This window comes from Ananas comosus, linkage group 4 (genome assembly GCF_001540865.1).
Source record: "Ananas comosus cultivar F153 linkage group 4, ASM154086v1, whole genome shotgun sequence".
NCBI classification, from domain to species: domain Eukaryota; kingdom Viridiplantae; phylum Streptophyta; class Magnoliopsida; order Poales; family Bromeliaceae; genus Ananas; species Ananas comosus.
Window position 1 is genome coordinate 5197153 of NC_033624.1, and position 17136 is coordinate 5214288.

General features: G+C 36.3%; 1 protein-coding gene across 1 annotated transcript; it reads right to left on the minus strand.

Moving 5' to 3' along the window:
• Window positions 1145-16101, minus strand: LOC109709371 (traB domain-containing protein-like). Its single transcript, XM_020231581.1, has 9 exons — window positions 15583-16101; window positions 15332-15379; window positions 15168-15227; window positions 11111-11197; window positions 10920-11024; window positions 6305-6418; window positions 4019-4119; window positions 2431-2542; window positions 1145-1494 (listed from the first exon to the last, which is right to left on the minus strand). The coding sequence occupies exons 1-9, from the start codon at window positions 16078-16080 to the stop codon at window positions 1366-1368; spliced, it is 1254 nt and encodes a 417-aa protein (XP_020087170.1). The 5' UTR covers window positions 16081-16101; the 3' UTR covers window positions 1145-1365.

Below are 17136 nucleotides of genomic sequence, written 5' to 3' on the forward strand. Positions count from 1 at the left end.
TATATATATATATATATATATATTTTCGAGCTTTTCGAGCCTAATTCGAACGAGCCAAGTAATACTCAAGCTCGACTTGAAATGAATTTCGAGCCTTTTATTTTGTTCAAGCTCGGTTCATTTAATTTCGAGTCGAGCTCGAGCGAGCCGAATATCGAGCCGAACACGAGTCGAACGCGAACCGGCTCGCTCGTTTGCCAGCCCTAGAAGTTGATGACCAAAAAGGAGAAAATTACACTTTGGTCCTAACTAAGAGGCTCGCCATACTTAATTCCTCAAATTTTAATACATTATAATTTGAGTCCGGCTACTATGCTATTAATAGTACGAAGCACTTGGTGCTACCAAGTTTTCCGCCATTAGATCTACCCTTTTGATCATTTTCATCCGTTAAATCATACTATTCAACCAACCACCCACTCAACCCTAGAGGACCCACATCATCCTAACTGCACATCTCTTAATCCAATGGCCAAAAACCTGATAGCACCAATGACTTTGTGCTATTAATATATAGTATATTTGCCTAGTTCTTATAATTTTCAGATCAATTTTCTAAATTATTACAATCAAATCTCACAACTCTTTTTTTTTTTAACTATATGATGAAAAATTACTAGTATAGAAGTAATGTAGCATTTTAATTATTTTTGTATCATTAATTGCTTCTATATTATTAATTCATCAATATTTTGTCAACGAAAAAGAATTCTAAGGCTTGAGTGTAACAATTCAGAAAGTTTGAACTAGAAATTACAACAAATTAAATTTGAGGTCTGAAAGCGTTACGCTGGCCATAGTTTTGAGGATCAAAACTGTAGGAAGGGAAGTTGAGCATGACAAACTCAACCATACAACAATGAAGATTTAAGGTGTTAAATCATTCTATACGAAGATGCGCAACAGGAAATCGGAGAGAGGGGGCGGACAACACGTGAGCCATTGGGAGAGAGAAGGGATCAAAGGGGCGCGAGAGAAAACGGCAGAGACGGGCGCTGAGAAAGCAACACGTCAGCTACAGTAAAACCCAAGTTTTAATATATCTATTGATGATTGATACTGGCCGATCATACTATTCTTCCTATAAGAGTCTTAGGTAAAACCATGTAAGGACCATAGTCTACATCTATTTGAGATCTAAAGATAGTTACTACAGGAAAACAATTGGAGCTGAGGATGACAAATACAAGGTTTACACACTTGCTAAGAATTCTTTATTGCAGGATATTCACTCCGTGAGATCCAATGTTATCTATTTTAAATGTTCCTACAACAAGTTGAATTTACAACAAGAATATATCTCGAATAGGAATTAGTGTGACAGTAATGCTTAAACAACTAGTTTAGTCATGCATACCACAAACATCATTTCCTTCCCCAGAAATAAAGCCCGGAGGCAATTGCTGATCCAGTCACTGCAAGTCCTAAAGATGTTAGGATTTTTGCCCTAGAGATACCTGAACTTCTAGTAGGAATTTCAAGCAGATCCTTCACCTGCAGCAAGGGGCAAGAACTAAAGAACATCACGCAAGCATGACGGAAAATTAAACAAGAGAAAACACTTTGACCTCATTTGGCGTCGTTGCGCTTCTTTTTCTATCTTTTTAAACACGATTCTATATAATTGTACCAACATATATACCCTCTTGTGTTGTCATGATTTGTTAGCATGCACTCCAGCCAAGTGATGGATGAATATATATTTAAATAAATTTTGTAAGTAAAAACAAGTTCCAAGTATTTGTTTTTGTGAAACAAACACCTTCGATGTAAGGATTGCATGCAATCCACCATCCCCTTCTACACTATATCCAGTAGAAATTCTTTTTTTAAAAAAAAAAAAAGTAAAGAAAAACAACAATACCAAACAAGGCCTTTAATTTTTGCTTTTTCTTTTTTGTTTCCCAAAAAAACACATAATTCGCAATTATTTGATGCACATGATAAAATGACTAGCAAAGGTTTTCCGAAATGGACAAACTATTTTATTTTACAATTTCACAATCGATTTTAATAGAAAGGGGAATCAGTAGAGCTATGCAGGCTGCTTCATGGACTCTTTGGAAAAACTGATATGATAAGATCAAAATGTCAATTTGCCTCCACAACATCTAAAGGTAATTAAGGTATGAGAGTAAATTTTTATGTGGGTAAGGTAGAATTACACTAGCTATGATGACATAACTTTTAGTACTACGTAACTTCAGATTTTTTATGCTTCCACAAGAAAAAATTAGGACAAACTAAATATATTGTTGAGAGCACACTTATTAAAGATATCAAATTTCGCATTTTAGAAAATAAAAATTGAGGAATTGCAAAGCAGCAAATAGTTCAGATCTTTGGATTCACTAGAAAATTTATCTACACCTAATAATATGCAATTATTATTCACAAAAAAAACAAAAAGTTTGCAAAACGTTAACAAACCTTGATAGGCTGTTTCCAGTATTTCTTTATTCCTGGTAAATGCCCTTTTCCAACAACAGCAACAACTGAAGAATGTTCGCTAGCAACCTTCAGTAACTTAGACGACATGTACCTACATGTTCAATAGAATTAGAAAAGGTCGCTGCACACATCTAGATTATTGTTAGAAACCTTTTTAGTAACTATCCCTATGCCTCAAGACAATTCCTACTTTTATCCATATAAATTCCAAAGAGATCCATCAAAACAACTTTTCTTTTGCTCACTAATGGGACTGTTGAAAGTAGAATAGTTGTGTCTGTTCATTCACATATTTAGCCTTGCTTTCTATGACTTGCTGTCAACTTAGGGCCCGCTTGGACGGTGGGACAATTATTCAACGATAACTCGAGTATGGGAACTTTCTTTTACGCTTTCAACCTAGGAGTTAAATTCATCATCACCATCATCATTTTCACAACAATATATTCAGCCTACAAGGTGATATATTATATCCCAGAAAAAGACTTGAAAGCCATATAAACTAAGTGCTTAGACATATTTCATACTCACCATCAACAAATGAGAATAGGCTCAAGTAAACAAAAGGGACATGCTGAGCAAGATGGCCGTGCACCCAAACAAACCCTAGTCTTGAAGATTCTTTCTTTTAAATTCAAGCATTCAGAATAAATTAATGTGAAGAAAAAAAACTTTTTCATGTTAATTGGCTTAGCATGCAAAATTAAAATCAAAGGTAAGTAAAGCTGAACTAGCAGTTAAAGTTAGCAACAAGAGGCAATAGCCTCTAATCATGCAGCCCAAAATATTTAGGTCAGCAACAGTACTACGCTGGTCCTTGCACGCTCAAGCGTAGAGGCAATTTCCCACTTTTTTTCGAAAAGAGGCAATTCAGGTGCAGGAAACTCTTCCCAGTTAAAACAGGTTTATGCATATTCTTATTTCTAATACACATCCATATGGTACTTTGGAGCCACAAGAGCAAATACATTGTTGCAAAACCTTCGTGTTTGTACTTTGTAACTGAGATACATTCCGATGGCCTAACATGATAGTTATTCCTGAGTATGCCTAATAAATACTATAAGCAACTAGACCATAGGGTCCTTTGACCATGCCATATGTCATAACAGCCAGTAAAACTAAACAAAAGCTTATCCTAACAACCAATTCATTTAGTAAATAGGAAGACAGAATAAGATTGACCAGACTCGACTTGATCTAACCATCCTAACTGACTGAGCCGCCAATATTTAAAAGCCCCAAACTTATTCTTACATAATAGTTAAAGTAGACCTTGAATAAGTCTGCCTATTCCCAGCTATGAACAAGAGCAGAACTAATATCAGGCGAAGAAAATCTGGTTTGCAAGTGCATAGAGTTGATCCAAATAACTTTTCAACAATTTGTATAAAGAGCACAGACATTTTGATTTAACTCGATAATTAATATCAAATCTATTATCTCTTGCATCATCAAGCATTTCAAGTAACAAAAGGCAAATGCAATGGATACAACAAATAAGTCATTTATTCAGCCATGATTGAGAAAGTTTGGAAGTGAAAAAGAGGTATTAGAATTCACTAACATGTCACGCTCATGAAGAAGTGTTTCCATCAAAGTCGGAAATTCCTTGCTCATCTCTTGAATCACAATAGTAAGAATGTCAACATCATCCATTTCCTTCAACTGAAATACATGAATCCTAATTAAATGCTCGTAATTATTCAAAAGTTTAAAGAGTCTACTTATATATGAATTCAACACTCGAGCCATTATCAGGAATTTGCTAGCAAGAACACCATGAAATAATTCAAAATCATTTGCAACAGGGAAGAATAAATAGAAAAATTCACAATTAAACAGTAGGGTTGAATTTGAGTTGTTTTTATCATACAGCAGTGAAACCTCTATCCACCATCTAGAGTGCTCAAGAACATCACACTGGCAACTACAGAGTTGCACAATTCTTCATGGAACCAATATATTAATTCTAGAAGCTACTGAAATTTCTTGGTAAATATTGAAGACAAGAATGTAGAATATAGCAAGTGTAAAAGATCCCAAAATATGGGCCAATACAAAGGGATCAGGATGCTTCTTTTGTTTGGCAATGAAGATGATGCAGCACAAAAATTAGCCATCCCTTACTCTTTTTTTTACCTTCATTTAGATTTTTTTTTTCACTAGCAAATGTAGGGTTTAATTTGAGATGTTTAATTGGTACTTAGTTCGTTTCTGGAGTGCCGTTCTGAACTCGTGATGATGCGCGAGAGATTTGACAAGATTTCTGTGTTCTTAGTAATTAAAGGACCACCTATTTCCTATTAAACTTCTAGTTGAACAATACTTTGAGGGTTCAATTAATATATCTTTTTGTTGGATGGAAATTGATATATTATTGAGCTTTTCCGCCGCTGGGATTTCCCCTTCTTCTTGGAGTTATCCTTGCCATGGGTGATTTTTTTTCCTCTCTTCTAGCCTTGGGATTGGGCCATTCTCTTCTTCTTGCTGTCCCTGGATCGAACATTTGCTCCTTTCTTCTCCTGCTGCCCTGGATTGGGCTTCCTTCCCCTTCACACCTTCCTCTTGCTGCCGTTACCCTGCTGCTGTCCCTGCAGCTGTTATTCTCAATTTCAACTGCTGTTAGAGGCCAGTTGAAGATCTTCTCGGTTGGAATTGATCCAGACAGAACCTTTTTCCATCGCAACTTCAGTATTATTAATGCTCTGTAGTTTTGTGACAATAAAAGAAGTCGTGAGGGCTCCTAGCATATGCATAGGTTTTTTCTTCCTATTTTTCCTTCAATTTGTATCAGCTTTATGTCAGAACATTTGATATTATATCAATGACATAATGGAGCTATTATATTTCCAACTGCATCAGAAGATATCACATTTAAAAGCCAAAGCAGTGAAAACTTCTTGCATCATAACTTGGCAATTGCTGCAATGAAGCCTCTCTTATTACTTTATTTTCTGGAAGACCCTCATCCGATCTACTGTTTTTACCATTCCACTAGTTTAGTCCCTTTCTTGAAACTTGGCATCATTTTCCAGCCATCATGCAATGTAAACAATTTGAAGTCTTGGATAGTAGTAACAGAGCCAGATAGAAGATACGACCCAAAACCTTACAATGGGCACTCATAGCCGACATGCAACCACCCTTTTCAACATATTTTGCCTTCATGGAGGGGGGGAGGAAAAAAAGAATGTAAGGCAACATATATAAGGCCTAAAGGTTCCAGATATCCAAGTAGAAATATTCAGCATCTTTAATAGCAATTCAAATACCATCTTCTAAAAGTATAGAACAGACGTATAGTCCCTGAAACTATTCCAAAACAGAGACTTGGTCCCTGTATTTAAACAATTTAGTACTTGAACTTTCAACTACTTTGTTTTCTAGTCCCTGACCGTTAAATGAGATAAATCAAACTTTTCCTAGAAAACGATCTTCTTAATTTTATTTGTACTAAACTAATAAAAATAAGCCATTCTAATGAGAAGGGATAAAATGATTGAGTCACCCCCCAAAAAAAATGACAGTTAGGAACAAAGTGTGGAAGTTTGGGAATTGAAATGTTTAAATGAAAAGATAGTGACTAAGACACAATATCAGGGTACTTGCCCTATCCAAACATATTACCCTTTTTAAAACCGCCATCTTCAAACAATGTACTATCAAAGTAAAGCCATAATCTAGTAGTTGCATAGATTAACAGCTATTACTTCCAAGAATACAAGATGCTGATTGCCAAGCCACCGAAGAGCATGATAGAAAGCAAGCCATCCAAAAAGAATGGTTCAGGGTACAAGAAGAAAAGAATTTAAAAAAAAAAAAGTTAAAAGCAATTACAAGCAGAGCTTACCATTCTAGTGAGATCTTCAGGGCTTGGCAAGAAGATTGTTTGAAACAGAATGTAGTATAGAAATTTCAGCCTATGCCACAACGTCATACTCCCCCATGTTCTCCTCAGGGTGATCTGTTAGACGAGGACCATTTCACAAAATGTTGATAGCTTACAGAAAGATAACAAGCAATCACAACACAAAATATTACCAAATATCAGTCCGTAAGAAGAGGTAAAAACCAGTACTATAACACCAAACTAAGATTATTATCAAAATAACATACACCAACATGATCATTCAAGATACAAAACAAGCCACTAGAATAATGATACTGGCATCTTCCATAAAGTTAGTTAGCCGGCTACATATGTTAGAACTCTAAGCAGGAAGTTGTTGATATCTCGTAGTTGGATGACTGCATCTTTAAATTAGGCTGATGAGACTACGGAATAGATTCAAGTAACAAGATAGGTAATTAGATTTAATTAACTTGATATTTTTTGCTAGCTAATGAACCTTGAAAGTTGAAACTTTGAAACCCAATTTGAACACAACCGAAGGAAAATTAAAACCAGTTTGGCAAGCAAAATAGCCAGTCTTGACTTTTTCCAAGCTCAATGCATTTTCTTGCAACGGGCAACTATTAATCCTACTTACGGAAGAAATTATAGGCCCTTTCGCAAATTTTTATTATACACGAGTCTAAACAGGACATTTGAAGTTATGAATGTGAAGGGTCCCTTCTCTCTTCGGGGTTGTATTTCATTACGATAGTTTTTTTTTTTATTAGGATACATTTGAAGTTATGAATGTGAAGGGTCCCTTCTCTCTTCGGGGTTGTATTTCATTACGATAGTCTTTTTTTTTTAATTAGGATTCTAAGTCCTCATTTTATAGCAAGGAAACCATATTAGAAAGCCACACATCTCTCCTCTTCCTTGTACTGTTCTCTGGCTAAAAGCCCAGTATCTCTCACTCTCTCCTTTTATCTCTTCTTGTTACTCTTATTTCATCGCCTACTGACAAACAATTGCTGCCCCAAACTCCTACTATGTTCTTACTTTTTGTTGGCTTCTTTTGGAATCTTATTTGGACTTTGAAGTTGTGAAAATGACAAAAGTACAAAATCCAGTAGGTGGCTTGCAGCGAAAAAAAAAGGCAATTAATACGGCTAATCCTGTTCCAATATATCATACTTCCATATCCCAGTGTTGTCATGCAGAAATTCATATGTTTGCATTTAATTGGTGGTTTGTCAAGCTATCATAACAAGGAAACAGGATGCCTTCTTATAACCTCCGTAAGTGGCAGTTCCTTCGTCCTATTTTTTTCACATCAATTACTATAAAAAAAGCTGTAATTCGAGAAAACCTTCACCGATAATCCTATCATATGCCATTTTTCCTGTTCTGCCGCTCAAATCCTATACGTGAAAAAGGGGCTCTCTAAACTAATCTACTGACTGAAGAACTGAACATTATTCTTCTAGTTTGCTATTACAAAATTTCATACTTTTTTATTTGAATCGGACAATTTTGCAGCAAAATCTTACAGAATGTTTAAGTTTAACCGCATATATTTTGGTTGACTATAGGTGAAAAATAGAACAACAATGCATAACAGGGAAATTTTGAGCTTGCTGCTTGGTCACAGGCCTATCATAGTAATAGCTTGCTGCTTGGTCACAGGCCTATCATAATAATAGCTTGCTGCTTGGTCACAGGCCTATCAAGCACTGAATTTTCAGTTTAGCAAATCTTCGCTCTAACATGATTATTAAAAAGTAGATCCAGCATTGCAAAAAGAGCAATAAGAGATCACAGCACCAAAAAAGGCTTCTTAGCAAGGTTTAAAGTGTCGTGGCACGAGAGCGTGCCGCTGTTTGCCTGGCACGGTACAGCATCGGCACGCTTCCGTGCTGACACATGATACGCTTGCGTGCCGATAGATACGCATGACCAAGGATTCAAGTGCCATGGCACAGGAGCATGCCAAAAACTTACCTGCACCGTACGGCATGGTGCATACCGAACCGTGCCAAAGCGTGCCGTTCACAAAAATATGTGTGCCGACACATAATGGCATAAAATATTTATTTTCTTCAGCAACAAATTACGCCAATTATTTATAATATATTTTTATTAAATATTTTGAACTTTATTGAGAAAATTACTTACTAATTTCAAGAATAGAGCGTTTTGAGTTGTGTCATCGGCACGGGAGTTGTATCGTACCGATATCTTGCTGGCACGATACGGCATGGTGGATATGGCCCGTGCCGATGGGTACTTTAATCCTTGCGCATGACCTCCTACTAGCACGCTTTGGTACGGACTTATTTCAGTTTTTTTAGTTCCAGTAAACTCTTACAATATTATTTTAAAAGATTTAATCAAATAATTATGAATATTTGCTATGCATAACTTACTATACTCATCAATTAATATACTTTGTAAGTTTTTTTTGCATGTAAAGTACAACTATATCTGATGCAAAATAGAAATTTTTATAGGTAGAATTTTTAAAATGCAAAAACATCTTTTGTTCTTTCTTTCTTTTGACTATATTACAGTCTTTTTTTTATAAAATACAAAAAAAATAATTTTTAAAATTATTTTAAAAATTATTTTAAAAAGTATTTGAAAAAATTATTTTTTAATTAATATATTCAAAAAATTAGTAGATCTATCAAAAAAAATAAGCGATAAATTATATGACAAATAAATTAAAAGGTAAAATTCAAATATCACCCCTGTGGTTTCACACATTCTCACTTTAGTACCCTGTGGTTTAAAGTGTATCAAATTAGTGTCCTGTGGTTTCATTTTTATCTTTTCGTCATCTTTTCCGTTAATATTTCGTTTAATTATAAACAAAAAACTTCAGATACCCCACCTAGGTTTATCGAATATTCACTTTAGTACCCATTAATTTTAACTTTGTCATTGATTTAACGAAAAAAATTAGTGGAATCGATAATAAAAAGATAAAAATGAAACCACACGGCACTAAATTGATACACTTTAAACCACAAGGTACTAAAGTGAGAAAGTGTGAAACCACAGAGGTGATATTTGAAGTTTTTCCTAAATTAAATAAATTTAAGTATCAATTGATTTAAGTTAACTTTTAATTTTATTAGTATTTTCAATCTTCTAACACAAAAATAAAATTATATATTTGATGTGCCTCAAATTTTGTTTATTGAGTTTGATTTTGTTCCCCTAATTCGGCAAAAGTTTCACGGTGCGACAATTTTTGATAAAATAATTTGTGAAAAAAAATGGATGTCTGTGGTATGGATCAAATATGTAAATTAAAAATTTGGTTGTATATTGATAAACAAAAAAATTAAATTATAATATTTTTGACTTGTCTAACAAGTAGATTTTCCATTTGCAATGTCTTTGGGGAGTGTGGACTATGGAATACCCAGAATGTTTCGGGTACCCCAAAAAACAAAACAAAAAGAAAAAAAAAAGAAAAAGTAAAAAAACAAAAGCAAAAAAAAAAGGAAAACAACAGTGCCGACACTGTGCCGCGGCACACTACGCCGTGCCTCTGTCTCGTGCGGCACGACGCCTTGTGCCGCGGCACGAAGGGGGTGTTCGAGACCCCCCGATACCGTGCCCCCTACGTACCGCCCCGTGCCATATGGCACAGGGCGGCACTTTAAACCTTGCTTCTTAGTTAAGCAATACACATGCTAACAGTTCAAATTCGAGTTGCAATCAAATTTGAGTCATTACTTGCTCAATTGAGTTGATTTAATTTTATTTGAGCCTATTAGGTTTCTCATTGGGTTGATCTTTTTTTATTTTTAAAGGATTTTCGAAATCCATATTTTCAGGGTAAATTCTAGAATGTCCTAATTGGACTCCATTAAGGCTAATTAGGACCTTTAGGATGATTTGGATCCTATTAGATCTTGTTTCCTTAGTAGAGGCCCTAATATGGTTTATTTGGTATCAAAAGAGTTTTATTATGATAGCAGATAAGTTAGGATAAGTATTGAAGGACTCAAATTATCTTTTCGGGCCTGACATGGTGCTTTTGTTTTACCATAGTTTAATCCTCTCTTTTTCTTGCCTTGGATTAGGCGCCTCTACTTCTCTCTTTTAGCCTTGGCTTGGGCCTTCTCTTCTCTTGTTTTTCGCCGTCCCTATCCTCTCCTCTCTTCTCCTACTGTCCTGGATAGGGTTTTCTTCTCCTCTATGCCTCCTCTTGTTTCCGCTTATTCTCTGCTATCCTATGCTGCTGTTCTTTCAAATCTAAAGGCTGATTGACGGTGGTTTTGGGTTGGAATTGATCCTGGCTGAACCATAACTCGTCACAACTTCAAAATTATTATTATTTAACAATTTTCTAATAACAAAAGAAGTCCTGAGCACTCCAAGCAAACCGATAGGTTCTTTCATTCCTCGATTTATTTATTGTCTTTTCAGTTTTTAACAGTATTGCATAGGAACATTTAATTTACAGAGTACTATTGCTTTCAATTGATTTATTATATTTCTGACTGCATCAATTTTGGTATCAGAGCCCCAAAGTGACCCAATTAAACTTAGGGCTACTACATCACAAATACAACCAAAAACAAAAGTATTTTTCTTACAGAAGAGAGCTTCATACATGGACAGGACGATCGCCAAGAATAACTTTGCCTCCATAGCTCATTGCTTCTTCAAATGCCACTCGAAACTCGGAACCAGGTAAAACCTCAAGTGTACTGGCAACCTACAATCAACCAAATGAATGTATCAAATTGCAAGGTAACATGAAAGGTATGATTTGTTTAGCAAAATAAGCACATAAAAGCATACCTTGGCAAGAAACCAGCTATAAAGGATTCCAAATGTGTTCATTTTCTTTTTCTTCCACATGTCAATCATTTCACTCACAGTAGGAACCTGACAAAGAGAGATTTATCAATTAAAGACATACTATACATGAAGCAACTAGAATTCATATCTCTAAAATTTGAGCACCAACGAAAGAAAATTTAGTGAAATTACAACCATCATCGATAAATAATACAGCCCTTCTCTTGAATATCTAAAGAGAAGATTCTTATGAGCCAACAAACCGAAGAAAAACAATGTATACTTGTATTTTAAACCTAAAGATTATGAACCGACAAATGTTTAAACCAAAATAATCTAAGGAAATGCCTGAGTTCAATAGTTAAGATGGAAATTCGACATTCCAAAAACAAAAAATGATAGGCAGGACTACTGCCTTTATGCCGTTTGCCCAGGTCAAATTATATGGTGGATTTTATAGAAAGAATTGTTGTTGTCTTAACATGCTCATAGTATTAAATGAATTTAATTCAACTAAAAGGTAAGCAGCAGATGTGCCCCTCATTTTCAAGATAATATTTAGCGATGCTACTCAGATAACATCTATTATATAGCCAAAAAGACATTCACTGCCAAAATAAGGGTAGACTGCGCCAGCAGTCCCTGAACTTTCAGTCAATTTTGACTTTAGCCATTGAACTTTCTAAGGTAGAATTCAACACCACAAACTTTTGAAAGTGCTCCACTTTAATCCTTATTGTCATATTCTATTAGAGAATAAATAAGTGCCTCGATATTGAAATATGAGAAGGTATCGAGGGTGGACAGATGTGTGCCACATGAACGTACAGCTGCACCAGCTGCAGACAATAATTATCCCTTAAAAAGTAGATGAGGCCAAGGACTAAAGTGAAACACATCCAAGAGTTTGGGATATGCAATGTCCAACTTAAAAGTTCGCAGACTAAAATGAATCTCCACTATAGTTCAGAGACTAATAGTATAATTCACAATGATTGAATTCCTAGAAAACCATCAAGCCAGGCCTTAAATTAAGTAGTAAGCAACAAAGCTTCAACTTAATGAATTCTGGTACAAAAAGGTTTGTTGCAATAATTCTTTCGAAGGAAACAGCTACTTCACAGCGCATACAGGGACACATAAGTTTTTCTACCAGTAATAATCAACACTTCAAAGTTGTCCTTTGAGCCAATGCCTGCTCAATGCCATCTAATTTTAGCATTTGCAAACAAATAGACAATATTACTAGCAAAAACTTGCAACAATGTCCTTTAAAATTTGGCCATTAGATCGAATTAAATAGTTGGAGCGAATTTATTTTGGCAGGTTTCATTTTCCGGATTGGAAGCTTAACTACAGAAAATAGTAAAATAAAAAAAAAAAAAAAAAAAGAAGAAGTAGCCTGAACCTGACCAAGTAGTTATATGCATCTAGTTTAGTTACAATTGAGTTCTATTTGGTTTAGTTCTAGTTAGATATGAATTTCCTATTGCCTATAGAAACTTCCAAATAATCTTCATTGGAAAATGCTGCCTATACACACCCTCTTTAGGGAGTAAATCATACACACCACCAACCCTATGGGTGGGGTTTCCCCACTAGTCAAACCAATATGACTAGTGGGAAAATCCCACCCATAGGATGGGTGTGGAGTATAGGATGGGTGTGGAGTATAACAAACTGTTAGGTTAGGGCTCAAATTTAATTTCAAAATAATAGAGCTTATCCTACAAAATAGGATTTGTTTAGATTTCCACAAAATGCTTTTAAGAGTGGAATCTTGTATCTCATATGAATAGATTTGTAGCGATCTCAACCAATTTTAAGTTGGTGAATCTTATCGAAAAAGATATGGATACAATTTGTTAGAAGGTTGTCTATCTAGTTAGTACTATCAGTGTTTGAAAAGGCGCACCTCAACGCCTAGGCAGGAGGCGCGGGCGTCGGCGCCTTAGGGAGCGAGGCGCGCGCCTTAGATGGGCCCCGTGATATTTACGTTTAATGGGTCTAGGGTTTGGGTTTTCGGGTCTTGGGTTTTTCCAATATTCTAAACTAATTTGAACGCTTTCTTTCCCTTTTTATTAGCCGTTCTCTCTTCCAGCCCCCAATGGCAGCAGCAAGAAGTAAGAAGAAACAACAAGCACTTTTAAGTTGAAAGTTGAAACACAATTTTTTTTTTCTTGTTTTTAGTTTGAGAACATTAATACATATGGTTTCTTTTCTTTTTTATACTTATTTTGTTTCTGTATGGCTATTTTAAAATTTGTTAATGTAAAACATCCATTTAAACTAGGCTTATCAAGAGTTTTATTTTCATTAGATGTGCGCCTCACCTTCCCAAGGCGTGCGTCTCACGGCGCACCGCATGCGTCTCACGGCGCACCGCATGCGTAGGCTCTAGAAGGTCTTTGCGCTTTTTTGCACCTCACATCTTTTTCAAACACGGGTACTATTTATAGGCAATGATTCGATGACCTCTAATACTCATGATGGATTTCTAATGAAGGAAAATTTGTTCCTTAGACCTCTAATACTCATGATGGATTTCTAGTTATCCATCTCATTTCACATTTATTCACATTTACCATAGTGTTCCAGTTTGTTTAGTGTAAACTGGATCAATATACAATGTCGTATGCAGCATCAGTACGGTGATGTTGTAAGCCAATTTCTCAGGAATGCGGTACGAGCTACGCAGGGTTAGTCAAATCATTCATATATATCAGGGCAGTATTAGTTAGATCATTCATTCAAAATATGGTTTGTTTCAAGAACGTAAAAACTAATCCCCACATAAATAACATACATATTGTTATTGTATATATTTTTTTGGTTACTTTCTTTTAGGTTGGATTGGCTCTCCTAATCAAAGTTCGCTCTCTTTCTCCTTGCAAAGTATGATTCTTTGTTCTATTCTATCTTCTAAAACACTTCTCTTTAAATCTAAATAGTATTCTACAATTCTACTATCCTCAAACTTCGCCACATTTTGCAACCTGGATCAGGAATCCACCAAAAAGCAGAACACATGATTTAGATCACAGTTTGGAGCAGGTCTCCAATCCCGATAACATTGAGTTTGATTATTTCGGCCTACTGCGCAACTCCGTTCTGGGCAATTGTGCTACATTTGGTCAGGTAAACATCATCATTGAGGTTGAATGTATGGCATTTGCGCAAATTCATATTGTTTTGGAGAAAAATTGAGTAAATACAAACTAGATGAATGTGAATGCTAATAGATGCTTGTTTGACAGATATATTCCCTATATTTATATTGTCCCAAGAATTTTAAAAAACATCAATGTGTCTAAGGATCAACATTATGGTGCATTGAGTATACCAAAGACAAAATTATATAACAGTTAAATTTAGAAGCAACCTCAATTTATGTACCTTCTATTTCATTTTACTTTTTATTTTCTTACAGAGCTGTCTCATAAATGATTGTTTGGCCTAACTTCTAGAACAACAACTCATTTTTAAGAAGCAGCAGCCAAGCATTTTCACTTTAAGAAGCACTTTCGGCCTCTTTGGCCCTCCTTGTTTTCGGTTTCAGTAGCAACTATTTGAGCAGGTCATTAGAAACTAGAAATATTTAGAGCATCTATTGTAGTAGAGAGCAGAAATGAAAAGAAGACTCCCCAATTCAAAGTTTCTCATTCTAATGCTTCTCACAACAGCAGTTCTGAGATTTTGTCAAGCAACAATACACCCTATGACAGAAATGCCTAAGCCCTTTAAGAAGTTGCAGGAAACTCTCTAAGCACTCACTGAAAACATAAGTTCCATTTTGTACCTTCCACTTATGTTGTAGTAGTCAACTGTTTCTACAATTTTAATGGAAAAACTACTAATGCTTCTTCCAACAACTTTACTCAAATAGCACTTTTAAGAAAGCTTCATTCAGGTGAAAATGGCTCTACATTGATCGTTAATATACCTTGAATACATAAGGAACCTCTTCTATAGTATCGTCATTGCAAAAGCAATAGCTCCTAGCCACTGACGCTATATCAATGCGAAATATAAGAGGAGCTATTAAAGAAGTACTTACCTGAAGATTCTGCGGTGTCAGAATGGCAACCCTGCTTGCGCACAATTCCAAGAAAACAACCTATATATGAAGAGATGGAAACAGAATGTTCACAAAAGGAATCCATATATATAAAGCTAAGCCATAGACAAGTGATTGATATGTTTCAAAGAGAGGAGAAGAACCTGCGGTTTCAAGTAATTGATTACCGCCTTGACTTCCTTGCATGATTCCTACATTGACATCAGTAAGAACAAATTGTCACTCCTTCCCAAAAATAACCTATAAATTGTTCCAACTTATTAAATTATAACCAAAAGATAAATAAAGATCATGCGTTCTCATACCAAAATTCAAATCTATTAAAGATCGAATAGGGCACAAGAAAATTGGATATGAAATTGGGATAACTCCAGATCAGAGGCAATGAGATCACCTGAGACACGTGCGCGGTCCCGACAAGGTAAACGTCGCACGCGCCGCCCTCGGCCGAGGACTCGCACTGCAACAACACGACGCCCTTGGCGAGCTCCTCGGGGAGATCCCTCCTCCCATCCGATCCCCCGCTCGAAGAAGATGAAGAAGGAGCAAACGACGACGCCACCGCCTCGCCCTCAGAGGCGTCCTCGGCTCCAAGAAGACGATGGAGCTCGGGATCCACGTTAGGGTTAGGATTAGGGGGGGAGGCCTCTCCAACTGCGGCGGCGTGGAAGGCTCCGGCGAGGTCCATCGCCGGAGGGAGGCGGCGGAGTGGGGAGGAGAAGGGTTTGGGATGGGAATGGTGTGGGATCGAGGAGAAAGGTGCGGCGACGAGGGCTTTTACGGAGGAGAGGAGAGGGACGGGGAGGGGGCGACGGAGCCGGGGAGGGGCCGAGTTGAGGAGGAGGAGGAGGGGCGACTCGGGCGAGTTAGGGAGACGAGTCAAGCGGAGCATAAAGAAAATGTGGTGGCTAGTTCGATTGGTTCCTGGCGTAGAAGGACCAAGCGGTTTATGCGTCTCACACGAATCGAAACGCCGGAAATTCTTGCCTAGATCGGGTGCACCCGTACAATCCAAACACCGCATATTATTTTATTTTATAAAATTATGGCCAATTTTGCATAAAAAATTCACTAATTTTAAGCTTTTGCAAAAATAGACCGCTTTTTTAGATTTTACAGATTTGAGCCGAATTTTTAAAAAACTGACCAAAATATCTTTATTCCTTTTTCTCTCTCATTTTTTTTTCTTTCGTTCTTTTTTTCTTTCTCTCCCAAGAGGGCGGCGAAGGCTGCCAACCTCGCCTCTGTCCGGCTCACCCTCACCTTCGCTCGCGCACCCTCCCGCCTTCCTCACCTCTGACCCCGCTGAGGCTGCGCCGCAATCCTTTTTTTTTCTTTTCTCTCGAACCCTCCTCCATCACCTTTCCGGCTCTTTATGACAGGGTAATGCTGCAACGTTGTGTCTTCTTAATCCACCTTTGCCGACACAGGCACCGACTCTGGGTCGAAGAACGGCTCGAAGCGAACGCGGGTGAGAGCGGAACTAAGGAAAAATATAAAAAATAAATAACATAAAAAATATATATATAAAATATAAAAAAATACTTTTTTCTACCGTAAAAATAAAGAATCAAAAAGAAAAGAAGAAAAGATGAAGATGCACTGTTTCAGAGGAACGTTGCACTGTTTTCAAGAAATATTATACTTTTCTGAATGAATGTTCTACTCTTTAAACGAAACTTACATTTCTTAGGCGAAAATGATGCTATTTCTCCTCATCCACACGAAAGCAAAGAAGGAGGAAGAAGATGAGAAATAGTATAATTTTCATCCAAAGAGTGCAACTTTTTTTAAAGTTGTGCAACTTTTATTCAGAAATATTTAATTTTTCTTTCAAATAGTGTAATTTTTTTAAAAAAATAGTGCAACATTCCTCTGAAATAGTGTAACTTTATCATCTTCTTTTTAATTTTCTATCTGATTCTTTATTTTTCTTGTAATTTCTTTT

Coding starts and splice junctions, on each gene's coding strand:
- LOC109709371 (XM_020231581.1), bottom strand. CDS start 16,080: ATGCTCCGCTTGACTCGTCTCCCTAACTCGCCCGAGTCGCCCCTCCTC. Junction 15,228..15,331: donor TCAATTACTTGAAACCGCAG/GTTCTTCTCCTC, acceptor CTTCATATATAG/GTTGTTTTCTTGGAATTGTG. Junction 2,543..4,018: donor CTTCTTCATGAGCGTGACAT/GTTAGTGAATTC, acceptor TTGAACATGTAG/GTACATGTCGTCTAAGTTAC.